Here is a 21,397-nt window from a genome sequence, read left to right on the forward strand (position 1 = left end):
TGTGACGTGTGGATTATCTACTTATGATTTCTTGTTGCATCTCTCCTTGCATGTTCGGGATAATTCCGATGGTTATGTGTAGATAGTACAAAGTAGTAACAACATTTGATCCTCACATTTGATCCTCACATAGGCTTATTCTCCAAACTTCCGAAATTCTTTGTAGTGCAGATTACGAACTTGAAACCTACTTTAATCTCTCCATCTCAATATATTTCCTAGAAACCTTGTATCAAGTCACGCCTTTTGTATGTTAAGAAATTTCATTGCATCGAACACTCAAAGACTACACAGAGCATCTTTGACCCTTTCCTTTCAAATAAAAGACTGGACACAGAGGATAAGTATACTCCAATACCAAAACACCACCACCGAACCCGGGAACAAAAGCATATGCGAACCCCAGAAAGAAGAAACCCGCAACACAAGACATCAATCCGAAATCTCACACTCCCAGCCAACAACCCAACCAGCTAGTAATCCGAAAAAGGCCGCACAAAGGTAGTCCCTTTCTCCCGAAAGTTCAATTCAGCCGTAGCAAGATTAGTATACTCCAACCTATCACTGACAGGAAACCTCCCTGGATAACTCTCCGTAGACCTCGACTTCGCCCGCTTGCTCATCCGCAGTGTCAACGAGTTATTCGAATTATCCGTCTCCGTCAGGAAAGAATGCATACTCGCCTCGCGCACGCCATCAAACGATGCAGCGGGTGATTTCTCGAGTGGGGCCGAGATAACTGGGGCAGGGACTAAAGGTGACTTTGTTTGCTGGTATGTCTGGGTGGCTTGTTGAGACTGGTGCATTTCGACGACGGAGATGCGTTGTTTGCCAGTGGTGTGTTTCTTGACTGTGTCATAGACGGAGGAGTCTCTGGTGTAGTGGTCTGGGGTCGCGCATACCGGAAAATGGGAGTCGTGGTGAATTATACCGGTTCGTTCGATGGAGTTCTCCGGGTAGCATTGTGATAGGGTTGGGAGAACAGTTGTGCCTTGGGTGTGTGATGCGGGATCGTAAACATATCGTGGAACAGATGGGATACGGTGGGCCGAATCTTCGTGCATGTGGAGTAGACCTGAGACTGGCGGCGAGCGATAAAATGATGTAGGTACGATACCGAGGATGATGTTGACGGTTAGTCTCTCTGCTTTCTCGATGGTGCGTCGCATAGGTGGGAATTCTTGGCCTGAGTTGTAGAATGGTCGGAGGATCCAGGAGATGGCGTAGATGAGTTGTAGGTAGACTAGGGCTGTGATGAGGGTGAAAGTTGTGAGGAGAGCTATGGGGAGGTTGGCGTGGGACTGGGAGCTTCGTCTGGAGGATATAAGCGGCATTTGGATGGGGTTTTAAAGACTGTCAAGTGTTGAGGTGTTTCACGTGGTTCAATGAATGTGTGTGTGTGTGAAAGAGTAGGAGAGAACTTGAGTCATGATGGAAGATGGAAGGAATGGTACAGTTGGGAAGTTGGCAAGTGCAAGTGGAAGGTGCAATTGTTATAGAGCGACTCTACGACTCTACAACTCTACAACTCTACAACTATATTCCAAGTGGGGCTCTATCCTCTATCTCAAAGTTCCCCGATTCCCCCTCCGCACCTCTTCTCTCACCCATGACTTCTCTCGCCGCACGCACTATCCGCTCCTCCATCATGTCTGTTGCAGAATGCAAGCATCTCCGTCCGCGACGATTCGCGCCTCTCGATCCGACGCGTGCGTCGGATGCGCCAACGTTGAAGGGCATCATCTTTGACGTGGATGGGACCTTGTGGTAAGCTTCCATCCTCAATGGGGTGTTTTTTTTTATCGTACTATCTTCCTCTCATCATTAATTGAACACTGTTTCACTCTCCTCTGCACCGGGCTCACATATCATGTCAATATGGGCGGTACCGGTATACGTGACTCAATCCCGGGAAACTCATTCAACGTCAATTCCACGTCTAAGATCCCCACTAACAACATCCAGCCTACCGCAACACCACATGTTCTCAGAAATGAGGTGATTTGCTCATCGATTCACAGTACTACCTCCTATCCCAATCTAACGCAACCCAGGGAGGCGCTCGGAATTGACAATTCAATCGACATCCTCCACCATATTCGTGACCTTCCGACAGCCGAAGACCAAGCTGCCGCCGTTGCCAAAGTGCAAGCCGTCGAGCAGAAGGCCATGCTGGAGCAACAGCCGCAGCCTGGTTTGGCTCGGCTAATGGACTACCTGAAGTCGCGCAGTCTCCGACGGGGTCTCTGTACACGGAATTTCGAGTATGCAATTCCCCCTGGTCTGTTATTTTCGGTAACCTAAGTATAAGCAGAGCACCCGTGCAATATCTCATTCAGAACCACATGCCAAGCCATGTATTCCTGCCCATAATCACGCGGGATACGCCGAATGTCATTCCTAAGCCTGATCCGGCGGGTATCCTGCATATTGCGCGGGAATGGGGATTGACAAATCGCGCGGAGAATCTGATTATGGTGAGTATTACCTTTTCTTATGGGGTGGTGAATTGCGTTGAAAGCTGATGTGTTTGATAGGTCGGAGATAGCATTGATGATATGACATCCGGTCATATGGCTGGCGCAGCAACAGTCTTGCTGGTCAATGAACACAATAGTCATCTCCAAGAGCACGCTCACACCGATCTTTGTATCAACCAGCTGGATGAATTGGTTGATATCCTTGAAAGGGGATTCGTCGGTACTCGGGAGCCATAGTAATCATGTGATGACTTTGGATAATTCGGCTCATTGGACTTTACTTTCTCCTACATTAGATGTCACATCATGAAATAGCTTCAAAATAGCAATTCCAGTACAATGCAATGTTCTAAAGGATAAGATACAAATATTTACAAGACAGTATAGGATCAATGTACATGTGCATTAGGTTCGTGATGTTCTCATTACCCCCGACCACGAAGATCGATATCGATCTCCATGGTCTATTTGCCTCTACGCGACTTGCCACCCCGTCCACGGCCTCGGAAGCCACCACCTCCCCCTCCTCTTGGAGGCGGAGGTCCACGGTTTCCATTGAACGGACGCGACGGTGGCTTCCCTCGAGGTTGGCTAGGAACAAAAGTGTTGCTGCTGCCGAACGAAATATTGCCACGACCTCTGCCACGCGATGAAGGCGGAGGCGGAGGACGGCGGCCACCACGCGGGGGGAAAGCGCCATTGTCACTCTCTGAAGATGGATCACGAATCTTAGGTCCTCGACGATTTTTGCTGCGTGGAGCCCTGGTGGGCGGGGGTGGTTTCGCAGATATAGGCTTTGTTGAGGGCCCTGTGTTGAGGTTTGTGATGGTACTGGGGTCAACGCCGCTGAGGGTGAAGGAGGAGTTAGGGAGAGGGTTGCGATTAGACGGACAGTCGCCGATCAAATGGCTGGAGCTGATGCAACGGGCACACGAGAGGGAGACTGTGACACCTGTCGCAGTAGGCTCTTGTAGCGTGGATTTCCACGCGGCACTACAATCAACCTCGACGTGGTTTTGCGAGCCGCAGAGGTCACAGGGGACTTCAGTAGTAGAACCTTTCAAGGGAGAGGAGCACTGGGCTTCATCGTGGCCTCTTTCACGGCATCGGGGACATCTTTGCCATGTAGAGCAGGAAGGACTCGTGTGTTTATTCCACACACCACAGTGTACACACTAATTGGTCAGCATATTGTCGGGAATAATCGGTGGGAGAAATATACCTCTTTTGTCGGACACACCTCGGCCAGATGGCCTTGTCCTTGACACTCAATGCACACAACAGGGAGCTGGAGATCGATATCATTGATGTCAAGAGCCCAGTGCACGTATCTCGCCTGCTCCTCAAAGTCTTCTTGGCTCAAATCCATCAAAGCAATGGGCGCGGTAGGATACTTGCGCGAGAAGCGCTGGAATGCATCCTCCTTGGGCTCAGCCGGGCCAGAGGTGTCAACCCCTTCCGCAGATCCATTGGTCTGGCCATTTGCAACTCCATTTGTGTGCACACCATCTGCGAGCAAAGCCTCTGCCGGAGTCGCATCATTTGCGTTCTTCGCACCAATGTTCAGCAATATGGAGTCATCGGCCTCGGAGTTGGAAGAAACCGAGCCGTCCGATTCACTCTTAGAGTCGACCTCGCCTTCCTCCAATCCACTGCTTTCCTCGGCCTTGTCCTTGTCCGCTGTGGTTTCCTGCGTGTCGCTGGCTCCAGATGAGACAGAGGCACTGCGAGCGCGCCAGTATGTATCATTCACAGCGTTGAATTGGTTGGTAGTCCCGTTGGTCGGGGTAGCCTTCCTCTTTCCAAGCGTTGTGCGAACCGCTGCTTTCTTTCCCTGGTTCCAACTGATTGCAGGCGCGGTGCTTCCTACATGAGGGTTGGCAGCAGTCGATTTGGGCGCATCTGATCCATCCGAGTCGTGCCCGGAGCCTGAGCTAGATCCTGAGCTAGATGTGTCATCCGGATCAACCTCTAAGGGGGGTCTCGCTGAACGATGCGCCACGGGGGAGAAAATCGGTCACATCTTGGCCGCGGGATCGGCTCCGTCGTTGTTTCTTCGCGGGTCGGGAATCGCCATCTTGGGAGTTTCGGGCCGATGAGTTGTTTGCCCGAGAGCGCTGGAAACCAACTGCTGCTGTCCGAGAATCAGCCTCGTCTCCCGAAGAGTCTGCCATGGTGGGCTAGGGCGTGTTTGAAATTGGCTCGGACGTTCCGCGACTTTCACATCAGAGGGCTAAAATTTACGGTCGACTGTACAGACCACTTGCGCAGGACAGTCGCTATTTGGGAGAGTTCGTGCAAAAACACAACCGTGAAGGAGCATAGGTTGACTCATTTCGAAATAATAATTACTTTGACGTTTTCGCACTTCCATGATAGAAAACCAGGTATGCGGCGATCGAGGCTTAAAAGCACACGGCCCTAGCGTTACTGTGTATTGATTATTATGATGGCCTGGATAGGTTCGAGAAACACGAACTATTCCCTAGGTTAGGAAGGTATACCTAAGTAGGTAAGTAGCTCACTGCAGGTTCTTATGCATCTTAAGTTAGGGGCGCAAAGGTCTAGGTCTAGGTCTAGGTCCAGGTCTAGGCTGTGTCAGTCCGGAACTGTAGACTCGTGTCAGTTAGGCCACGCCTTGGAATTATTCACGAATTGCCCCCGATGGTTATGGAAGGTCTCGCTATCTTGCAATCTCGCCACCAACTCGGCTAGCCAAATATAGATCGGTCCCGTGGTGAAGGTGCAATAGTCCCAGATTGATCTGTCCGTGCTGGAGCTGCCCACTGCACGTGCCTCAGGACATTCTCGTTCCCCAACTTCCTTTTTCTCTACTTCTCTCGAGCATCACCTTCCAGAAGAACTGGAATCCCTTTCGGTTTTAAAAATCCCAAACTTCATCGCGGCTAATTCGACCCTGCCCCCGTGACCCCGATCCGCCCGACCTTTCTCCAGTTCTGGATCTGGGCCGTGTGCCACCTTCATCCCCACGCTCCTTTTCCACCACCTCAACACCTCCCCCTCTCCAGTCACGCTGGCGACCAATACCTCCAAATCCTCCCTGCTGGTCCCCAGAACCATCTCCTTTCCTCACGAGATGGACGGGCCACAGCGGTTATCCCCCAATACCCAAAAGCAGGGCCGCCGGCGTCGCTCGAGCAGTCTCATCTACCAGGAACCTGCCGAATCCATCGAACACACGAGCGATCAGGCCGCGCTGCCCAACCTCAATGCTAACTGGGTCAATGCCAAGGGTGAGTTGCACTGGTTCCCCAAGCCCACCTCCCCCGACCGATCCGGTCCGGACACCGTGGACGGGAAACTATCTCAAAACAACAAGAAACATCCGTACTGACTGCAATTCTGTCGCATGAACAGGTGCCTGGACCATTCATTTCGTCTGCATCGCGGCCCTCAAAATCTTCTACGACATCATCCCCGGCGTCTCACAGGAGACCTCATGGACCCTCACCAACATCAGCTACATGTTCGGCTCCTTCCTCATGTTTCACTGGGTGCGGGGCATCCCCTTCGAGTTCAACGCCGGTGCCTACGACAACCTCAACATGTGGGAGCAGATCGATAACGGCGACCAGTACACCCCGGCCAAGAAGTTCCTCCTCAGCGTGCCCATCGGGCTCTTCCTTCTCAGCACCCACTATACACACTACGACGTGACCTACTTCATCATCAACTTCCTCGCCACCTTGGGAGTGGTCATTCCCAAATTGCCGTTTGTAGGTGTTTCCTCTGTCTGACGCGGCCCATTGGACTCCGCTAACCCATCTCTAGTCGCATCGGTTGCGAATAGGCTTATTCTCCGACATACCAGAGGAATCATAGCTATTCCCCTTGGCTTTCCTTTTTCCTTTTGCTACATTGGCGTATGTTTTCTGGCCTTCGAGCTCGCTCCTTGTCCTTTGCCTCTCCTTGTTCGCCCGCTCCCTCATACCGAGGTTTTTGCATTGCGTTGATCCACGGAGTTTTGATCCGTCGTTGGCTGTTGCAAATTTCCCTTCTCTTTTGGCAAATATGACGAACCCACCCTCGACCTGCGAGCGACAGAGCCTGGTGTATTACCTCCCTGTCCTTGTCTAGATCTTACAGTTTTAGAGCCATGCATATTTTTATTCTGCACAACCTCCTGTCTTACCTGCATCGCCAGGCCTGTGGCCTGCTCTGAGCGCTTTAGAATTGTAGAATGTGTAGGGCTGAAGCACCCCGGACCCTGTAGGGTTTCCAAGGTCCGAGATCTGCTGCTAAGCACGCAAGTCATCGGCTTGGCTTGGCTTATGCGGGGGCATTGCATCATAGCTTGGAGTGCACTTCTCCGATTCGCGTGGTCAGTAGCAATTCAGAATTGACTTCTTTTACTATATTGGGCTCATGTTTACATTCGTGCCAGATGTTGAATCAATTGGGTGTCGATACTAGAATTGTGTACACTGGACATTGTTTCTAGTTGGATTTAGGAAGTACCAGCATCTCTCGGTCCAATGTTATCAACAACGTATAACTACAAAGACACACTTCTTTGTTCACAACCCCCCGAACAACTCCGAATGAATTTCACTCTAGGAAAAGCTCCTCAATTCTTCTTTGATCCACTTGAAATATCGTCTGCATGCCGTTACTTTGTGGAATTGATCATCCATCACTTTCAGCCACGAAAGGAGACGTGACTAAGCAGCTATCGATAAGCGCGTCCAAAGACGCGCGACCAAAAGAGATGTCGGACCAACATTCTGAGGCCATGGGTCCTCCGGTGGGTATGGCGTATCGTACGCCCACAGGGCTGCCATTCGAGATCGCCGAACATACCGGAATCTTCTTCGAGGAACAACTATGTACGTTTTCCTGCGTACTGGCCGAGCCCCGCTAACCCGACTACAGACACCCAAGCATTGACGCTTCTATTCAACACCCTCGCCTCTGGGACCTACGCCTCGAAGACAGTGATAGCTCCGTTACCTGAGCATCTTGCGCTGGCATGTACCTTCCTCGTTCACCCATCGACTACAAACCGTGCCAAGAAGCCCGAACAGCAAGAGGCTCCGCAGGTCGCGTTGCGGCTCTTGCGGCTTATCAGTACTTTGATTACCCCGAAAGATGCTGGGCTTGGTTTGGCTTTCAGCTTCAAACTTACTCGGACATCGCGATCGGGAAGACTGCTTCATGCAGATGATGCCTCTTCCAGCCCCAAAGATGTACCCCATGATAAGATTCCTTGGCAGAAATTGGATGTGGCAAACGAGTCCTCGCTTTGGTCGCGTGCTGAAGACTTTTGGCATGCTGTTGGATGGGCATTCAACTGCTCTGTACTTCATCCGGAGCGGTGGGAGCATTGGCAGACTTGGCTTCGGTTCATGTGTGATATACTTCTGGATGATTGGGAGCAGCGCGAACAGGAGTATGAAGAGCTGCTAGAAAAAAAGAGCCAGGAAGAACAAGAAGAAACAACACGGGAGACGACGACACGAAAAGGATCCCGGTCAATCAAAAATGATGACTTGGCCATCTTCCGCGAAAGCATGCTCTTCCGGTACATCTACTCGGGGAGACATGGAAAAAATCGCAGAATTGTGAGGGCCATCTTTGCAGATGGTAGCACTCCCTCAGTCAACGAGTTCCGTCAGGTATTCGCCAAAGAATTGAAACATTCAAAGTCGAAATCGGCACCAGAAAAGGCGAAAAAGCGAAAGAGCGAGGTCAACATCGACGAGGACAAATATGGCGACTACTTGTCCCAAGACGAGTCCGACGAAGAAAGCACCGAAGTCACAGACCAAAGCAAGTCAACCTCTCGCGCTTCGTCTCCCCCGGTAGGCGCCATGCCCCGACGGTCGAAGCGTACACGACGAGGCACCAGAACCACAGTAGACCCAACCGCCGCCGAGCCTGTTCAAGACTCTTCAGACACAACCACCTTAACCCAACACAGTGGTGGCGTCTCCACCATGGGCGGACTAAAATCACTCGGCCTGCGCAAGAAACTCCTCGGTCTCCTATCAAAAGTCTCCGAGCGACTCGAAGACGACTTCATGCCCGTCTCGGAGCTCTACTACCTCTTCGTCGAAAACATTCGCCCCCTCCCTCTCCCCATCTTCCAAACTTTCGTCAGCCCCTACATCCTCCCCGAACTCCCAGACGACCAACAGACAACACTCTGTCAAAGTTTACTAGAAACCCTGCGCCAGAGCAGCGCCCCGAGCATGCACGAAGAATGGCTCGACCAAGTCAAGCTGGAAACCTGTTTCCTTCCATTCGCAGCGACGACATCTAGCGCGGCTGATAATGCCAAAGTGTCTATCGCTCTCGAGGCCCTGGTCATTCTCCTGGCTAATGGCGATTTGTTGACAATGACGCCTGAATTCAAGGAATCTGTTGAGCGTGGGATTTTGCAGAGGGCTAGCCGGGTTCAGGATGATATGCGACGTAGTATTGCGAGTCGGAATAAGGAGTCGCTTGAGTGGTGCTGGCTGGTGGAAAGTGGGGACAGATTGATGTTTTTGGTTGAAATGCTGGCATTGAGGGGTACTCAGTAGAAGCCGGCTTGATGGTTGGCCTATGTTATGACATTGACGATATCAATGATCCTTATGATTTATATTCAAAACGAGTACGTCTTTACCTATGCTCTTGTATTCACACTTTCGGTAACCAGTAGAGCAAGTTAATCAATACGAGCACGGCGATGCTTTGTATACGCTTACGCTTAGCTCCTACCCCGAGGTTTAAAGTGTAATGGAGTACTTTATAGTTTTCCGCTATCGACAACCTTTGTCATGGCATAAGTAGCCTCGATTCGAAACGATTAAATAAAAAAAAAAGAAATGCAGCTGGGCGGGAATCATCGCATGAAAAACAATCCACCGCGCCGACGCAAAGAAACAAGAAGAAACAACAATATAATCCTTCAAACTGTCGAGTATCGAGAATCAACAAAAAGGATAAGAACCAACACAAAGGCTTCCTAGGTCGAATAGGCGAGACAAGATCAATATCAGGCCTTTAAGGCGGAGGTCGAGGCCCGATGATCTGGCGCCTGGCACCTCCAATACCCAGGCCATGGCCACCGCGATTCTGGTTATCACCGCCCATGTAGCCATACTGGTGGACGTCCCAGGACTGGCCTGGGCCCGTGCCGGAGGTGGTGTCGGTCAAGCCGTGGTCTGCGGCGGCTTGGGTTTGCTTCTGGTTCTCTTCCCATTCGCGCTGGCGCTCACGCTCACGCTCCATCTCGCGTTCCAGGAGGGACTTTGATGCCCAGCCACCGGCTTTGGTCTTTTGCTGGGAGGCGAAACGGCGGCTGTTCTCGGCGTCAACTTCGGAGGTTGTGGAGTAGTCTTGAACACGGTGGGTGGCAGGGGGTGGAGCTGTGGGAGCAGGGTTAGACGAGAGGTAGCGGTCCACACGGTTCGGATCGCCATTGACAGAGTAGGCTACAGGGTTGGGGAGGGGACGCGGAGCGGGCGGAAGGTCTCTGACTGGCGGCGTTGGTTGAGATGACCTAACGGGCTCTGGGAGCGGACGGCGAGGAGGAGGTGGCGCTTGTTCAGCTTGCTCGGATTCTTCCTGTGTGGCTGGCATATCCTGATTCTTGATCCACTCTCCGGCGAGCATGCGGCGCTCTTGCTCAAGAGAAGAGAGATCATAGCTGGGCTTTGGAGGAACGGGCACGGGACGGTTAGGGCGGCTAGAGATGCGCGCTGCAGCATCACCACTCTTCTGGTCTTGAATTCCCTGCCTTTCAGTCTCGTATTGACGCTCACGTTGCTTGGCAAGCTCAAGTTCACGCTCAAGTTCTTTAATGCGGCGGCTCTCTGCTGTCTCTCCGACTGGCTCGGGAGAAGCAGCAGAAACCTGACCAGCCTGGTATTGGCTGAGGAATTGGCCGTTGAGACGAGCATCGCTGGCTCGTTTCCGGTCTTGACGCTCTTGTTCAAAGCGCTCCTCGGCTTCCTTCTCCTCAGCAGCTCGGCGCTGCTCCTCGACTTCCCATTGACGCTTCTCTGCCTCCCAACTCCTCTTCTCCTCTTCCATCTCACGGCGCTCCTTCTCCCTCTCACGAGCCGTTTCCTCCTCCCACCGCCGCTCTTCCTCGGCCTTAGCTTGAGCCTCCTGCTCTTCAATCTCCCGTTGGTGCGCATGTGCAGCTTCCTCCCTTTCAGCTTCTTGCTGGCGAATTCGGTCTTCCTCCTCTCGTCTGCGCTTCTCTTTATCGGCAAGACTGGGGACAGCAGGAGACGAAGACGTGATTTGTCGGCGAGCGCCAAATGCAATTCCTTGATTGCCCTGACTAGCTCCACCCATATATCCGTATTGATGAATGTTCCAGGCTGGTGAAGTCGAAGATTCGTCTCCCTTCTTACTCCAGGAGCTCATAGACCCAGTTCTCTCAGTGTCACTGACATTGCTGGACGCACGACCGGATCGATTGTACAACCCCGAGCTTGACGAGCCTGTCGCATTCGGGCTGACCATGTTCCGCTTGCTCTGGGGACCAACTGCTCGGGGGAATTTGCTTGGCTGGAGGGCGTTTGCCCGTCGACTAAATGCAGCGAGACACTGGAGGACTTGCGCAGGGTCCTTGGCTTCGTAGAGATCCACGGTCAGGAAGACGTCATGCGGGGGAAGGCTGAGAGGCGGCATTTGGCATGCGCGCAGGAAATGCGAGATATTCTCCATCTGTACAAAAGGCATCGAAGACTGCTTGTACCTCACGCCGGGTGACACGGCCATATTGACCAGCCTAGACGAGGGGTCAGTCCGGGTTCCAACACCATTGACGCCACCTCATCGCGATCGAGACTTACTTGCAGAGAGCGGTCCCATCCTTCAAGCCTTCCAGTAGGTCGCTGGATGGTAGTTTCTCGCGCAGCATCTCCTCAATCCAATCGCGCACCTCCGCGGCTGCCTGCGGGGTATAGCGGGATAGGCGCATGTTGCGTAGGTCTTTGTCAAGAGAAGTTACCGAAGCCATGGTCGGTGTACGATCATGGATATCCGGTTCCGGTTGTCTGGTGTATGCGAGGGAAGGTGGATTGTTGAGATTCTGTCAGAGGGTATCCCTTTAATCCGGTGCCTGATCGTCCCCAAGGGTGGGGGGAGGGGGGTTGGGTATCAGAGCTGTGAAAGTACAACGCAATTAACCAAGTCAGTAGGAGTTGAATAGAAATCAAAAGGAGTTTGCAGAATCCCTTCAGAAGAGGGAGAAAGAGGGAAGGAATGGAATGCTCGGGACTGTTTATTTCGGCTCCAATGACGTTCCTGATCTTCACTTCCCGCAACTTTTTCTCCACGCCTCATCAACACCCTTAACGTCCTCCCCGCAAATATGGTCAACAGCCTTTGGTTCAAGTGGAAGAGCCTTCGCTTTCCATGGCGCAAGATGTTTATTGTCGGTCAGTTGTCCTACTGACGTCCGCGCTCTATGCGCCTGGAATCCCCCGGCCTTGCTAACCAACTACCAGGCGAGGACCTCGCCGGAAACACCTTTTGGGTGTTCAAGGACGCAGTAAATGCCAACCGGCTGCGACGGATTGTAAAATTCGACCCCAGAACACACTATGATGAAGTCAAAGTTTCACGTGAGTGCTATTCCCGAAGATGTGCACCGGACCTGGCCTTGCCACCGCAGACTGTATCTTTAAACAGAGAATGCTATACTAATTACAAGCTGGATGAACAGCACAATGGCACCAATGGCTCCGACATGTTCGCGAACACCCGCCGACCATCGAGGAACAGCGACAAGACCTCATACGCCAGGCCAAAATGAAAAACCTCGCCCGACTCGCTGACGAACGCTGGGCCAGCAAGCCCTCTTTCCTGGACAAGCCCCAGACAGAATATAAACAACCTACACCGCAAACCAGCCAGCCCACCTCAAGTCCAACACCGGGCGATGCTCCGACACAAAAAGCTCCGGCACCCGCAGAGCCAACGACAACGCCACAGCCAGAACCCACTGCCACTCCTGCTCCCGCTGAGACGAAGACCAAGAAACCCGAGAATCCATGGGATAAGGCCGTGAACCCCGGCGATGGCTGGCAACCTGAATCCTGGACACCAACATCCCAGCGGTGAAAAGCGCGGAGATAAAAACGTTCTTATCGACATCTGAAATTGACTCGCTGTGATTGGCCGGAGTCCACTTCAAGCATCCATTCGACCTTGACCTTGACCTTGTGCTGGGCCAAGGCTCTTGAAGGGGCTATTTGGTGCCTTAATGCTAGAATCAGGCTTGATTTGCCATCACCTTCACAACCCGGATACCCGCTTCGGCAGTTCCCCAGCGTTTCACCTGGCAGGGGCATACATGCCTTCAACTTGCCTGCAGCACTGCCAGGATGGGCGCTATTCAATTACTTAGGCCTATCATGGCTATTCATGACCATCTTTTGTATATTATTTAGTTCATGTCTCATCTAGTTAACGGGTACCTATATCTGGAGTATCTATCTATATATTGATAATTCCACTCATCGAGTTCCGATAACATTGTTTTGGATGTCCCATCCTTCAGAAATCTATAATCTACAGTACAGTCTCTTCCTATGATCTACACTGGAAAAGAACAAGTGGATTCTTCCCGCAGCCCGAAGGCCGTTTTTGGATTTTTCAATTTTTCTATCTAGCTATGTAAATCCTTTCTTTCTCCCTAAACAAATGAAAAGGAGACTCGGTTTTTTCTAGTTGGTTTCCATCCCCCGTTCTCCACATTGGTTTGGTCTTTGGAAGCTTTTGTTGTAAGTTGTATCAGTGCAATCGATGCGCAATGTATGCGTCTCCATATGGAGTGTGTTGAAACTCAGCACAACAGTGCGACGAGTACAGCAGGAAAAACGCTGCAAATTTTTTGTGAAATTTTCCATTTTCGAAATTTTTTTGGGGTTATGTATATCTTTATCTTTTGTTAGCGAGCCTTTCCTATTAGTGGAGAGCAGAGCGAGATGTCCTGTGAAGAATCAAGCGATTGATGATGGAAAACTGGAAACTGCAACAGGATCGAATCTGGTCTTTAAATGTAAGCCATCGCGTTATTTGCGTTTGTATTTTTGATCGCTTTGTTGTTGTCGGGCTTCTTGTGTTTACCCTCTTTGATTAGGGTTTCGTAGTAGAATGCTCGCATGTATCTTCGGGCCCGGTCGCAGTACTTGTCAGCGAGGAAGGCAGGGGTGGCATAGCCAACAGAGCGGGTGCAACGACCCATCATGTAGCATATGTCGTGTGTCAGTTGCTGGAGAGAGTCGGCTGGGTGGGAGTCAGAGTTGTTTGCGCTGAAAATCTCATCGTGAATCACGATATAGTGTGCCGGGCGGGCTGAACCCTGGAGCGGCGCCTGTGCCTGCATATAGAAGTCCCAGTAAATCGGGCGAGTGACGCCGCGGTCAACGACCAAGCCGCTCTTTGGGCCATATCTCTTGTCGGCAAAACGAGACTGGGCCGGGTAGAAGCGCACGTTGTGTCGTTTGCCAGCCACGACGATGGTGATATTTGCATTTTTGCCCCCGTACAGAGAAGCAACTGCTTCCTGAACTTGGGGCAACTCATCTTTCAGGACCATTTTGAATTGGCCATCGCTGACACCATCGCGGTAGATAAGGATATTGGTGGGAAGGACCTTGTGAACGGCCTTCCAGTGTTGCAGGCGACCCAGCATCATCGCCTTGAGAGTCCCGATTTCCTCTTTGCGAGCCTCCTGTACCATGACCTCACCAGGCCATTGCCCCATCGACTTGTCCGTACTAGCGACAATACATGCCATGCTAGGGAATCCTTCCGGGTCAGTCGGAGATGGGTGAGTAACATCAAGACCAACGACCATGGTTGTTCCTCCTTCTATCAAGCGAGGCGCATTTTTGAGCGTCTGATTGTCACCGCCCATCTTCAAGTTGATCTTCATGACATTGTTGGCGTTGTACTGCGAATTTTCTGGTCTGCCATGGGTGACAAACTTGCTGTAGAGACAACAGTGAGTCATGACCTTTGCCTTAGTCTCACTCCACCATTTGAGGTGGTCGAAGAAGCGCTCTTCGCCTGCGGGAAGTGCGATGACCACCAGGTCGACCGGATTGTTGCGGATATGTTCGAACATAAGCTCGAGTTGCTTCATCCACTCCGCGGGTGTCTTTCCTATCTGTTTTGTGTGGATGCCTTGGTTCCATGCAGACCACTTCATGCCCAAATTCTTTCCCTCTGCCGCCAAACTGTCAAATGCCTTCCTGACTAATTCATTGTCAATGGTATTAAGCGAGGCTCTGGTATAGACGACGCCCATGCAATTCTTGATTTCAGCTGGTTTGCAAAATTGCTGACCTCTCAGGTTCCAAGATCCATCTTTCGGCATCATCGTCTTGGTTTTTCCGTACTTCAGAATCGGCGGCGGAAGGATGCGTGCATTGACAGCGATCATTTCAGGTCTGAACTCGGTGTCGATATTCTTTAATGGATTGTCCATCCCCATAATTCTTCGGCCGTCCTGCGTGATGGACTTGTAGTTATTGGGCGGCTTACGGCAGCTAAAACTAATGATGTTCTTGCGTTGAATGGCCGCCAGCTCACCCATGAAGCGCTGTCCCGCTGGAACAAGGCAGACATCAAGGGGAAGGTAAACCGGGTGAACGAAACTGCCAACATTCACCACAGGCCAGTCGTGGTACTTCAGCTTCAAGTCGTATTCTGCATTAATAGTGTCAGCCACATAAGTATACAAGAAACCAAATGGCGTGATATACATACCCTCCTTGAAGTATTGAGTGACAGTAATGTATCCTCCAGCAGAAAGAGATTTGCCATTAGCACCCTTGTCGCATTTGAAGAAAGAAACCTGATCTGCGGTGGCTCCTATGTTCTCATTTGTGAATCTGGGAGGATTGGGGTCTGGGATTATTTTTTCTTTCGTTTTCGGGTTAGTTCCATGTGTTCTCCCATCTTTCTCAGGGCAAGCAAGGCCCCAAATGCTTCTCTGCTTGTAAACCAGGACCCCGCACTCCATGTGTTTACCAAGATGAGTGACATTGACGCGAAGTCGATTGATGTATCGATTGAAGAGAACATAATCCGGGGGTTGATCGGGATTCATCGCGTTGAAGAGGGTGAGAATACTATGCAATGGGCCTTCATGGAAGAATGAGCTGTGATTGATGCCCAAGTTGATAAAGACTTGATTGTCACATATTCTTGCGCTAGAGTTAAAGCCCCGAATGCACTCGATACCGCCCTGCAGATCAGCGGCTTGTTTTCTCCCGTCGGTCCAGAAGACCTTGTTACCATTGGAGCTTCTGATTGTCGTAACACCTGGGTCACGGAATGGATGAGCGCTCATGAGAATGTTCATCATCTGAAGGGACGAGAATTCATTCGGCGGTTGTGTCCGAAGAGCGATGTTATCCAGGGTATTGACCAGCTCTGAGGGGTTAACTTTCTCGGACAGAGTCAGTTCAACAGAGAATTTTTTGGCTGCTTTCAGGTTACTGTCGATGGTGACTTCATAGGGATTGCCCGGCAGTAAGTTTTTCATGGCAACGACAACCTGAGCGCCATCAGTGGCAGCGTGAGCCTTTTTTGATTATCTCTTTGCCCATGAACTCTGTGAAAATTTCGCGATTGAGACGGCTATTCTGCGGATCTGGTCTGACCTTCACTGTGTAGTGAAACCAGTCCGCTCCATGGAACCTGGCTTGGAAGAGGTTGGCGCGCATGACAACAGCTGCCCCTTTAACACCATAGCCAGGTCGAAGAGCGAGTTCTCCCTTGTCAGCTCGTTTGCCTTTGTTCTTGGCAATACATTTGTCTTCGAAGGCTTCGATTTCTGGGTTAGTAGTAACGGAAGAGTTGTACATCACGCTATATCGGGCCATATTAGCAATGCGTCATGGTAGAACAATGTTGACGAACTTACTTAGGGTCTTCATCTGGCTCTGGGCGACCACCACCACCACCACGTCCGCGTTGATCACCGCCACGGTAAGGAGGGTTAGAAGAAGAGCCACGGCTGCCACCACGGTAATCACTTCCCGGGTTGCCTTGTTCACCACTGCGGCCTAGGCTTTTTCCACCAGAACGACCACCATGCATGGAGAGGATTCGGGAGTTGCGATTTCCAGACATCTTGCTAAAATTTCGAAGCAAATTATCGGAGGAGGGATTTGTGGAAAGTAGTGTGACGAGGGTCGGAATGATAAGGGTTGCGGATCGAAGGAAATAGAGATTCAAGAATGCGAGAAGAGAGAAGGAAAAAGGGGGTGGGAACCAGGTTCTGTGCAACTTTGAGTCACGAAGACTCAATTCCAGGATCTGGAGAGAAAGAGAACAGGGGGAAGGAGATTGAGGTAGGCGTAGTTGAGGAAAATAGGTGACGAGAGATGGGAGAAGAGCGGGTTTGAGGGTAAGTTTTGGGAGAGAGGGGGTTTCTGTAGGTAACTAAAGAATCATCAGTAGCTGTCAGTGAAACCAAGAAGGCGTCTCTGATTTCAAGACGTGATAGAGGGTAGGAGATGATGATGGTAGGAGATGATGATGGTAGGAGATGATGATGGTAGGAGATGATGATGGTAGGAGATGATGATGGTAGGAGATGATGATGGGAATAGACAAACTTTCGATAAGATGTGCGATGAAGAATGAAGAAGATAGATGAAGAACAAGATGATCAAACATCCAAAATGGAAGAAAGATGAGAGAAGAGCAGAAGGACTCGAGGGGTCAAGACACGGCAAATTCACTATGTGATTTGGGGGAGTAGAAGGTACGTCTCAAACGGCAAATTTGGATTGCCGTGTGCAAGTCAATCTGTGGAATCTTGTAGTCTCAAACATCGTTGAAACGGTGATGGCGAGTGGGAACGATAGGGCAAGAAGTAAGGTATCAATGACAGTGAAAGAAAAGAAAAGTGATAGAAATGTCAGATTCAATATGATATGTTTGGGATGCGGGAACAGCGATTTACGCGTGGTGCTCACTTACCTCTTCTGAAAGAGCAACCCAGCGAGCTGGAAACGTGTATGGTTTTTATGGGTATTCATGAAAGATAAAGGTTGATAGTGGTTGGAGGAGTAAGAAGAAAGGAAGGTTCGAAAAGGACAAAAAGTGGTTGCTGCCGCAGGCTACGAATATGGATGGAAGATTGGGACCGTGAAAGCTTCGCAGCTGGTATCGGCGCAGTCCCTGTAAACCGGTCAAACCAGGGCGTCTCAAGGATTTATTGATTGGATAGGGTCTTGCCTTAAAAAGCAGTTAAGTCTGGGTGTTTGGGACCTGTTGTGATAACAGGTTAGCCCTGAAAGTTGATGTCGAATGTTCTGTGTTCGAGGTGATAATAGCAGCGAAACACTTACATATCTGAAAAGGTGGATGAGTCGCTAAAATCCCAAGTCACTCAGCTGATCGTGGGGTCTTGTAGAAGAGCAGGTGCAACTTACCAGCGAGAGGTGAGGTTGAAGCTCAAATTGCGAACGGGGATCAGACCTCTAGGGCTCCCAAAATCAAAGAAGTGAATATTGTGTGAGATATAACTGACTTAGAGATATACTTATACAAGAAAGGGGATGAGGTGGTTTGATGATATTAGACATTTTTATATATGTCTAGACATTAGAAATACAGTAACATTTTGGAGTATAACCCTGAAATCAAAGCTTGTAAAACAAACCAAAACACCAAATAACGACCAGTAGATATTTCCCAATGTTATAAAACCCAAAAACACCGGCTCAATGAACGGACAAAATCAAAAATCAGAAATTAAACAATTTAACAGAAGATGGCTTCGAGTGCGTCAACATCACCACCAGCCTTGCGCACAGCCTTGAGAGCTGCCTCGCTCAGCTTGCGGCGTCGATCCTTGGCTTCTTGCTCCCGACGGGCTTTTGTCTTGGAGCTGCCGGAGGGTGCGACGCCGCCGAGGATCTTGTGGCTATCGTGGGCAGTGAAGTTCACGAAGGAGACGCTAACGGACTTGTTGGAGCCGCGAGGGCTAGTGGATGACTTGGCCGACTTGGGAGCATTCATGCTCTGACCCGACAGCTTTCTGCTGTGGGTGCGGCGGTGGCCTTTGAGGCCCTTGGGTGAGCTGGCCTTGGGAGAAAGAGATGGGGAGCGGGAGATATTTTGGACTTGAGGAGCGGTGTAAGGAGTCATGAACTTCTGTCCATTTGAGGGCATCATGTTTGATGATGAGAAAGAGGATTCAGTGGACATGTCAAACGAGGGATCCATCTGGATCATAAGCCCGCCTTGCATCATATCGCTCTGGCTGCTAACGCTCTGTATGCGCGGATGAGGGGCGGAATGATAAGCGGGTTGTTGTTGCGCAACCTTGTTGGGCATGGGAGACCACCACTGGTTTTCGGGGCCATGGAGATCGGGAGTGAAGGAGAGGGTGGGGTTGAAGGCATCGGATTGCCATGAGGAGATGGACTGAGGATCTGAAGAGTGGGAGGAAGAAAAGATGTCATCGGCGGAGGGAGGGCTGGAGTTGGTCAAAGCTGAGGAGCCGGGATGGCTCATGTAATGTTGCTGGTGGCGCGCAAGCGCACCGACGGAAGGAGATGGCATGGAGACAGCAGGGGACTGGTGGAAGAGTTGCGCATCATAGTGAGGCATCTCTGCGGTGTCTCCAGTGCGGTTCAGGCTATCGGCATGCATGGTCTCATGCTGAGCGATAACGTCGGAAGGCGGGGGAGACAAGGGAAGGCGATCCGAACCGGAGAGGTTGAAGCTCTGGACCCTTTGGGCCCAGGCCTCAGGGTAAGCCATTCTTCCTTTCTGGATAGAAGAGCGCATCAGACTAGGGGAGAAACTTTGCTTGCGCAGGAGCGCACGTCGCTCATTGGGATCGCGATGGCGAATAGATTTGGGAGTGATGAGGGCACTTTTGGAGATAGCCTTGCGGCGGGGAGTAGCGGGAGGAGTAGAGGGAGAAGAAACGGCGTTTGTGGCGGGGCGGGAAGAAACCTCGAAATTGTTCAGGCCGAGGTCAGAAATGGCAGAGGGGTGGACAGTGTCTTGAAAAGCGAATTGCTCAAGTCCCGGGCCGTCCTGCAGGGACCAGTCTTTAGTCCAAGGTTGCGGTGATTCACGCTTGATAGTGGAGCCCGGGGGAGAGTGATCGCCGTCACTCGATAACGAGTCAAGCGGGAAGAGCTCTTCGTAGTCTTTGTTGCCATCGGAGCTCTCCACGTTGACGTATTGGCTGAACAAGTCATCGAACGAGTGGTTGTATGGTTGGGCGAACATCTTGCTTTGTATTCCGTTTGCGGCCAACGTAGACGAAGTGATGTGATTGGGGAACCAAAGTTCAAAGATCCTACAGATCTGGGAGATACCAAGGATGCGAGTATGTGAGATTGCGAGTATGCAAAGTGTATGCAGTGTATGCAAGAGATGCAAAGTCAAAGAATCTGTGTTTGACGGTTTGTCAAAGGAAGAAAACACTGCAGAGGATGCAAAGATAGCAAAGCAAACAAACAGATCGCGTCGACTATTTGAATGTCCGAGGGCAGCTCCAGCCTCATCTTTTCTGCATACATTCCAATGCCTCCCCGAGATGGGTCAGGAATGCTCTGTGCATGATCCGGTTGGCTCATAGCCTGCTCCACCGGAATCTTGAGGAATGATTCAGGTCTCTGCTGGAACGGCAGAGCCAATCGTAGGGCCCTAAGATCTCTCAGTGGCTAAGGAAGACGTTGGAGGGTATCCACCCCCATAGGAAACTTTGATGCAGATAGCCACCCTCGAGAATGCAACCCTCCATCGCTAGGCCCAAAGCAGCGGGGATGCTGAATAGGTCGAAGTGGCGGGTGTGGAGAGGCACGGTATGCCAAACTTAGTGCCCTCCTCCGATCGACCTGCTATCTAGTGATGGCATTGGGCAAGTACTAGGCGTGGATCGGAAAGCTCGCCGAGCCCGAGCCGCCGAATACCGGTGGAGCTGCCAGGACAGACGCTCTCACTGGCGGAGATGCCGGTCATCTGCTGTCGATGTATGCGTCATGACAGCGGGTAATTCGATCATCAATCGCCCAAACAAGGTTAATTTGAGCGATGGTAGGATCTACACCTACCTCTAGTGCCCGTTCTGTCCATTCGGCCCTATCATTTGTCAATGCCATGCGTCCAGAGCCGAAATTATGCTTGGCCAATGTTGTGCTGCGGATAAGACTGGAATGTGAATGGGAATGTAGAGGCTGGGTGGAATGTCACGCCCCCTCCAACAATGCACAGAATAGTCTTTTGGAATTCGAGAAGGCTAGATTGACTCTCGTACCTGCTTTGCTTAGTATAGCGCGAGATGGGAAAGCTCCGACCTGCAGGAGATCGTCGGTCAGTGCGCTCTTTTGGCTTCCTCAGGTTGACCTTTGTTCTATTATTACCCTCAGACACCTAACATGAGCCCCGATAGCCTTTCACTTCATCTTCGAATGCAGTAGTGGAAAGACTATCGAACCATGCTTGGAAGGATGCCCTGGAGGGTCTCACCCCTACTGGGGCAGTCTTTGGGGTCTTCCCGTCTGCTATCTTTGGCACAGCAAAGGTACCATTGTCCAAATCCGGCTCCAGGAAACTGGAGACCTGCTCCAGAACAAAGCGGAGTATTCATTCAGAGACGGTTGTAACTGACACCCTTTCATTGTCCACGCGTCGCGGTCAGGGTCCAGTGAGGCGAATGTATTCTTAGATAGTCACTGACACATTATCAGGCACAACTCAAAGCGTCGAGAGACTTGAGGCCTGATGTTTCATGCGGAGTGAAAGAGTGAAAAAGCGTCCGTTCGAGTCGCGTGAAGGGACCCCTGAGTGCTTTGTTTGCTTCGGGTACAGTCAGGGGCACTCTGATGCAAGTCTAAAGTCGTAGCTCAATGTTGAAGATTGCCTCTCAATGTCAGTAAGATCAGTAAGGTCGCAGTCAGCCG

The 21,397-nt window shown here is 51.0% G+C and overlaps 9 protein-coding genes across 9 annotated transcripts; 4 read left to right on the plus strand and 5 right to left on the minus strand.

The window, feature by feature from the left end:
* Positions 1-473: 473 nt before the first annotated feature.
* Positions 474-1,334, minus strand: N7443_008520 (uncharacterized protein; the record flags this gene model as incomplete). Its single annotated transcript, XM_056888576.1, has 1 exon — positions 474-1,334. One exon carries the CDS (start codon positions 1,332-1,334, stop codon positions 474-476), a length of 861 nt encoding a protein of 286 aa, XP_056737878.1.
* Positions 1,335-1,609: 275 nt separating this feature from the next.
* Positions 1,610-2,717, plus strand: N7443_008521 (putative haloacid dehalogenase-like hydrolase; the record flags this gene model as incomplete). Its single annotated transcript, XM_056888577.1, has 5 exons — positions 1,610-1,767; positions 1,966-1,998; positions 2,055-2,264; positions 2,315-2,477; positions 2,538-2,717. The coding sequence occupies 5 exons, from the start codon at positions 1,610-1,612 to the stop codon at positions 2,715-2,717; spliced, it is 744 nt and encodes a 247-aa protein (XP_056737879.1).
* Positions 2,718-2,944: 227 nt separating this feature from the next.
* N7443_008522 (zinc knuckle domain protein) lies at positions 2,945-4,654 on the minus strand (the record flags this gene model as incomplete). The annotated part of the gene is made up of 3 exons (XM_056888578.1): positions 2,945-3,655; positions 3,703-4,421; positions 4,450-4,654. 3 exons carry the CDS (start codon positions 4,652-4,654, stop codon positions 2,945-2,947), a joined length of 1,635 nt encoding a protein of 544 aa, XP_056737880.1.
* A 923-nt stretch (positions 4,655-5,577) lies between these two features.
* Positions 5,578-6,323, plus strand: N7443_008523 (ORMDL family protein; the record flags this gene model as incomplete). The annotated part of the gene is made up of 3 exons (XM_056888579.1): positions 5,578-5,734; positions 5,859-6,217; positions 6,273-6,323. The coding sequence occupies 3 exons, from the start codon at positions 5,578-5,580 to the stop codon at positions 6,321-6,323; spliced, it is 567 nt and encodes a 188-aa protein (XP_056737881.1).
* An 886-nt stretch (positions 6,324-7,209) lies between these two features.
* N7443_008524 (uncharacterized protein) lies at positions 7,210-9,025 on the plus strand (the record flags this gene model as incomplete). Its single annotated transcript, XM_056888580.1, has 2 exons — positions 7,210-7,327; positions 7,374-9,025. 2 exons carry the CDS (start codon positions 7,210-7,212, stop codon positions 9,023-9,025), a joined length of 1,770 nt encoding a protein of 589 aa, XP_056737882.1.
* Positions 9,026-9,491: 466 nt separating this feature from the next.
* On the minus strand, positions 9,492-11,463 carry N7443_008525 (calponin homology domain protein; the record flags this gene model as incomplete). Its single annotated transcript, XM_056888581.1, has 2 exons — positions 9,492-11,232; positions 11,297-11,463. The coding sequence occupies 2 exons, from the start codon at positions 11,461-11,463 to the stop codon at positions 9,492-9,494; spliced, it is 1,908 nt and encodes a 635-aa protein (XP_056737883.1).
* Positions 11,464-11,817: 354 nt separating this feature from the next.
* On the plus strand, positions 11,818-12,569 carry N7443_008526 (uncharacterized protein; the record flags this gene model as incomplete). Its single annotated transcript, XM_056888582.1, has 3 exons — positions 11,818-11,884; positions 11,954-12,070; positions 12,172-12,569. 3 exons carry the CDS (start codon positions 11,818-11,820, stop codon positions 12,567-12,569), a joined length of 582 nt encoding a protein of 193 aa, XP_056737884.1.
* Positions 12,570-13,503: 934 nt separating this feature from the next.
* N7443_008527 (uncharacterized protein) lies at positions 13,504-16,595 on the minus strand (the record flags this gene model as incomplete). The annotated part of the gene is made up of 4 exons (XM_056888583.1): positions 13,504-15,164; positions 15,225-16,017; positions 16,124-16,331; positions 16,387-16,595. 4 exons carry the CDS (start codon positions 16,593-16,595, stop codon positions 13,504-13,506), a joined length of 2,871 nt encoding a protein of 956 aa, XP_056737885.1.
* A 1,641-nt stretch (positions 16,596-18,236) lies between these two features.
* On the minus strand, positions 18,237-19,721 carry wetA (developmental regulatory protein WetA; the record flags this gene model as incomplete). The annotated part of the gene is made up of 1 exon (XM_056888584.1): positions 18,237-19,721. One exon carries the CDS (start codon positions 19,719-19,721, stop codon positions 18,237-18,239), a length of 1,485 nt encoding a protein of 494 aa, XP_056737886.1.
* Between the last annotated feature and the right edge of the window lie 1,676 nt (positions 19,722-21,397).

This window comes from Penicillium atrosanguineum (genome assembly GCF_028827265.1).
Source record: "Penicillium atrosanguineum strain IBT 20685 chromosome Unknown utg000007l_segment0_segment0, whole genome shotgun sequence".
Taxonomy (NCBI): domain Eukaryota; kingdom Fungi; phylum Ascomycota; class Eurotiomycetes; order Eurotiales; family Aspergillaceae; genus Penicillium; species Penicillium atrosanguineum.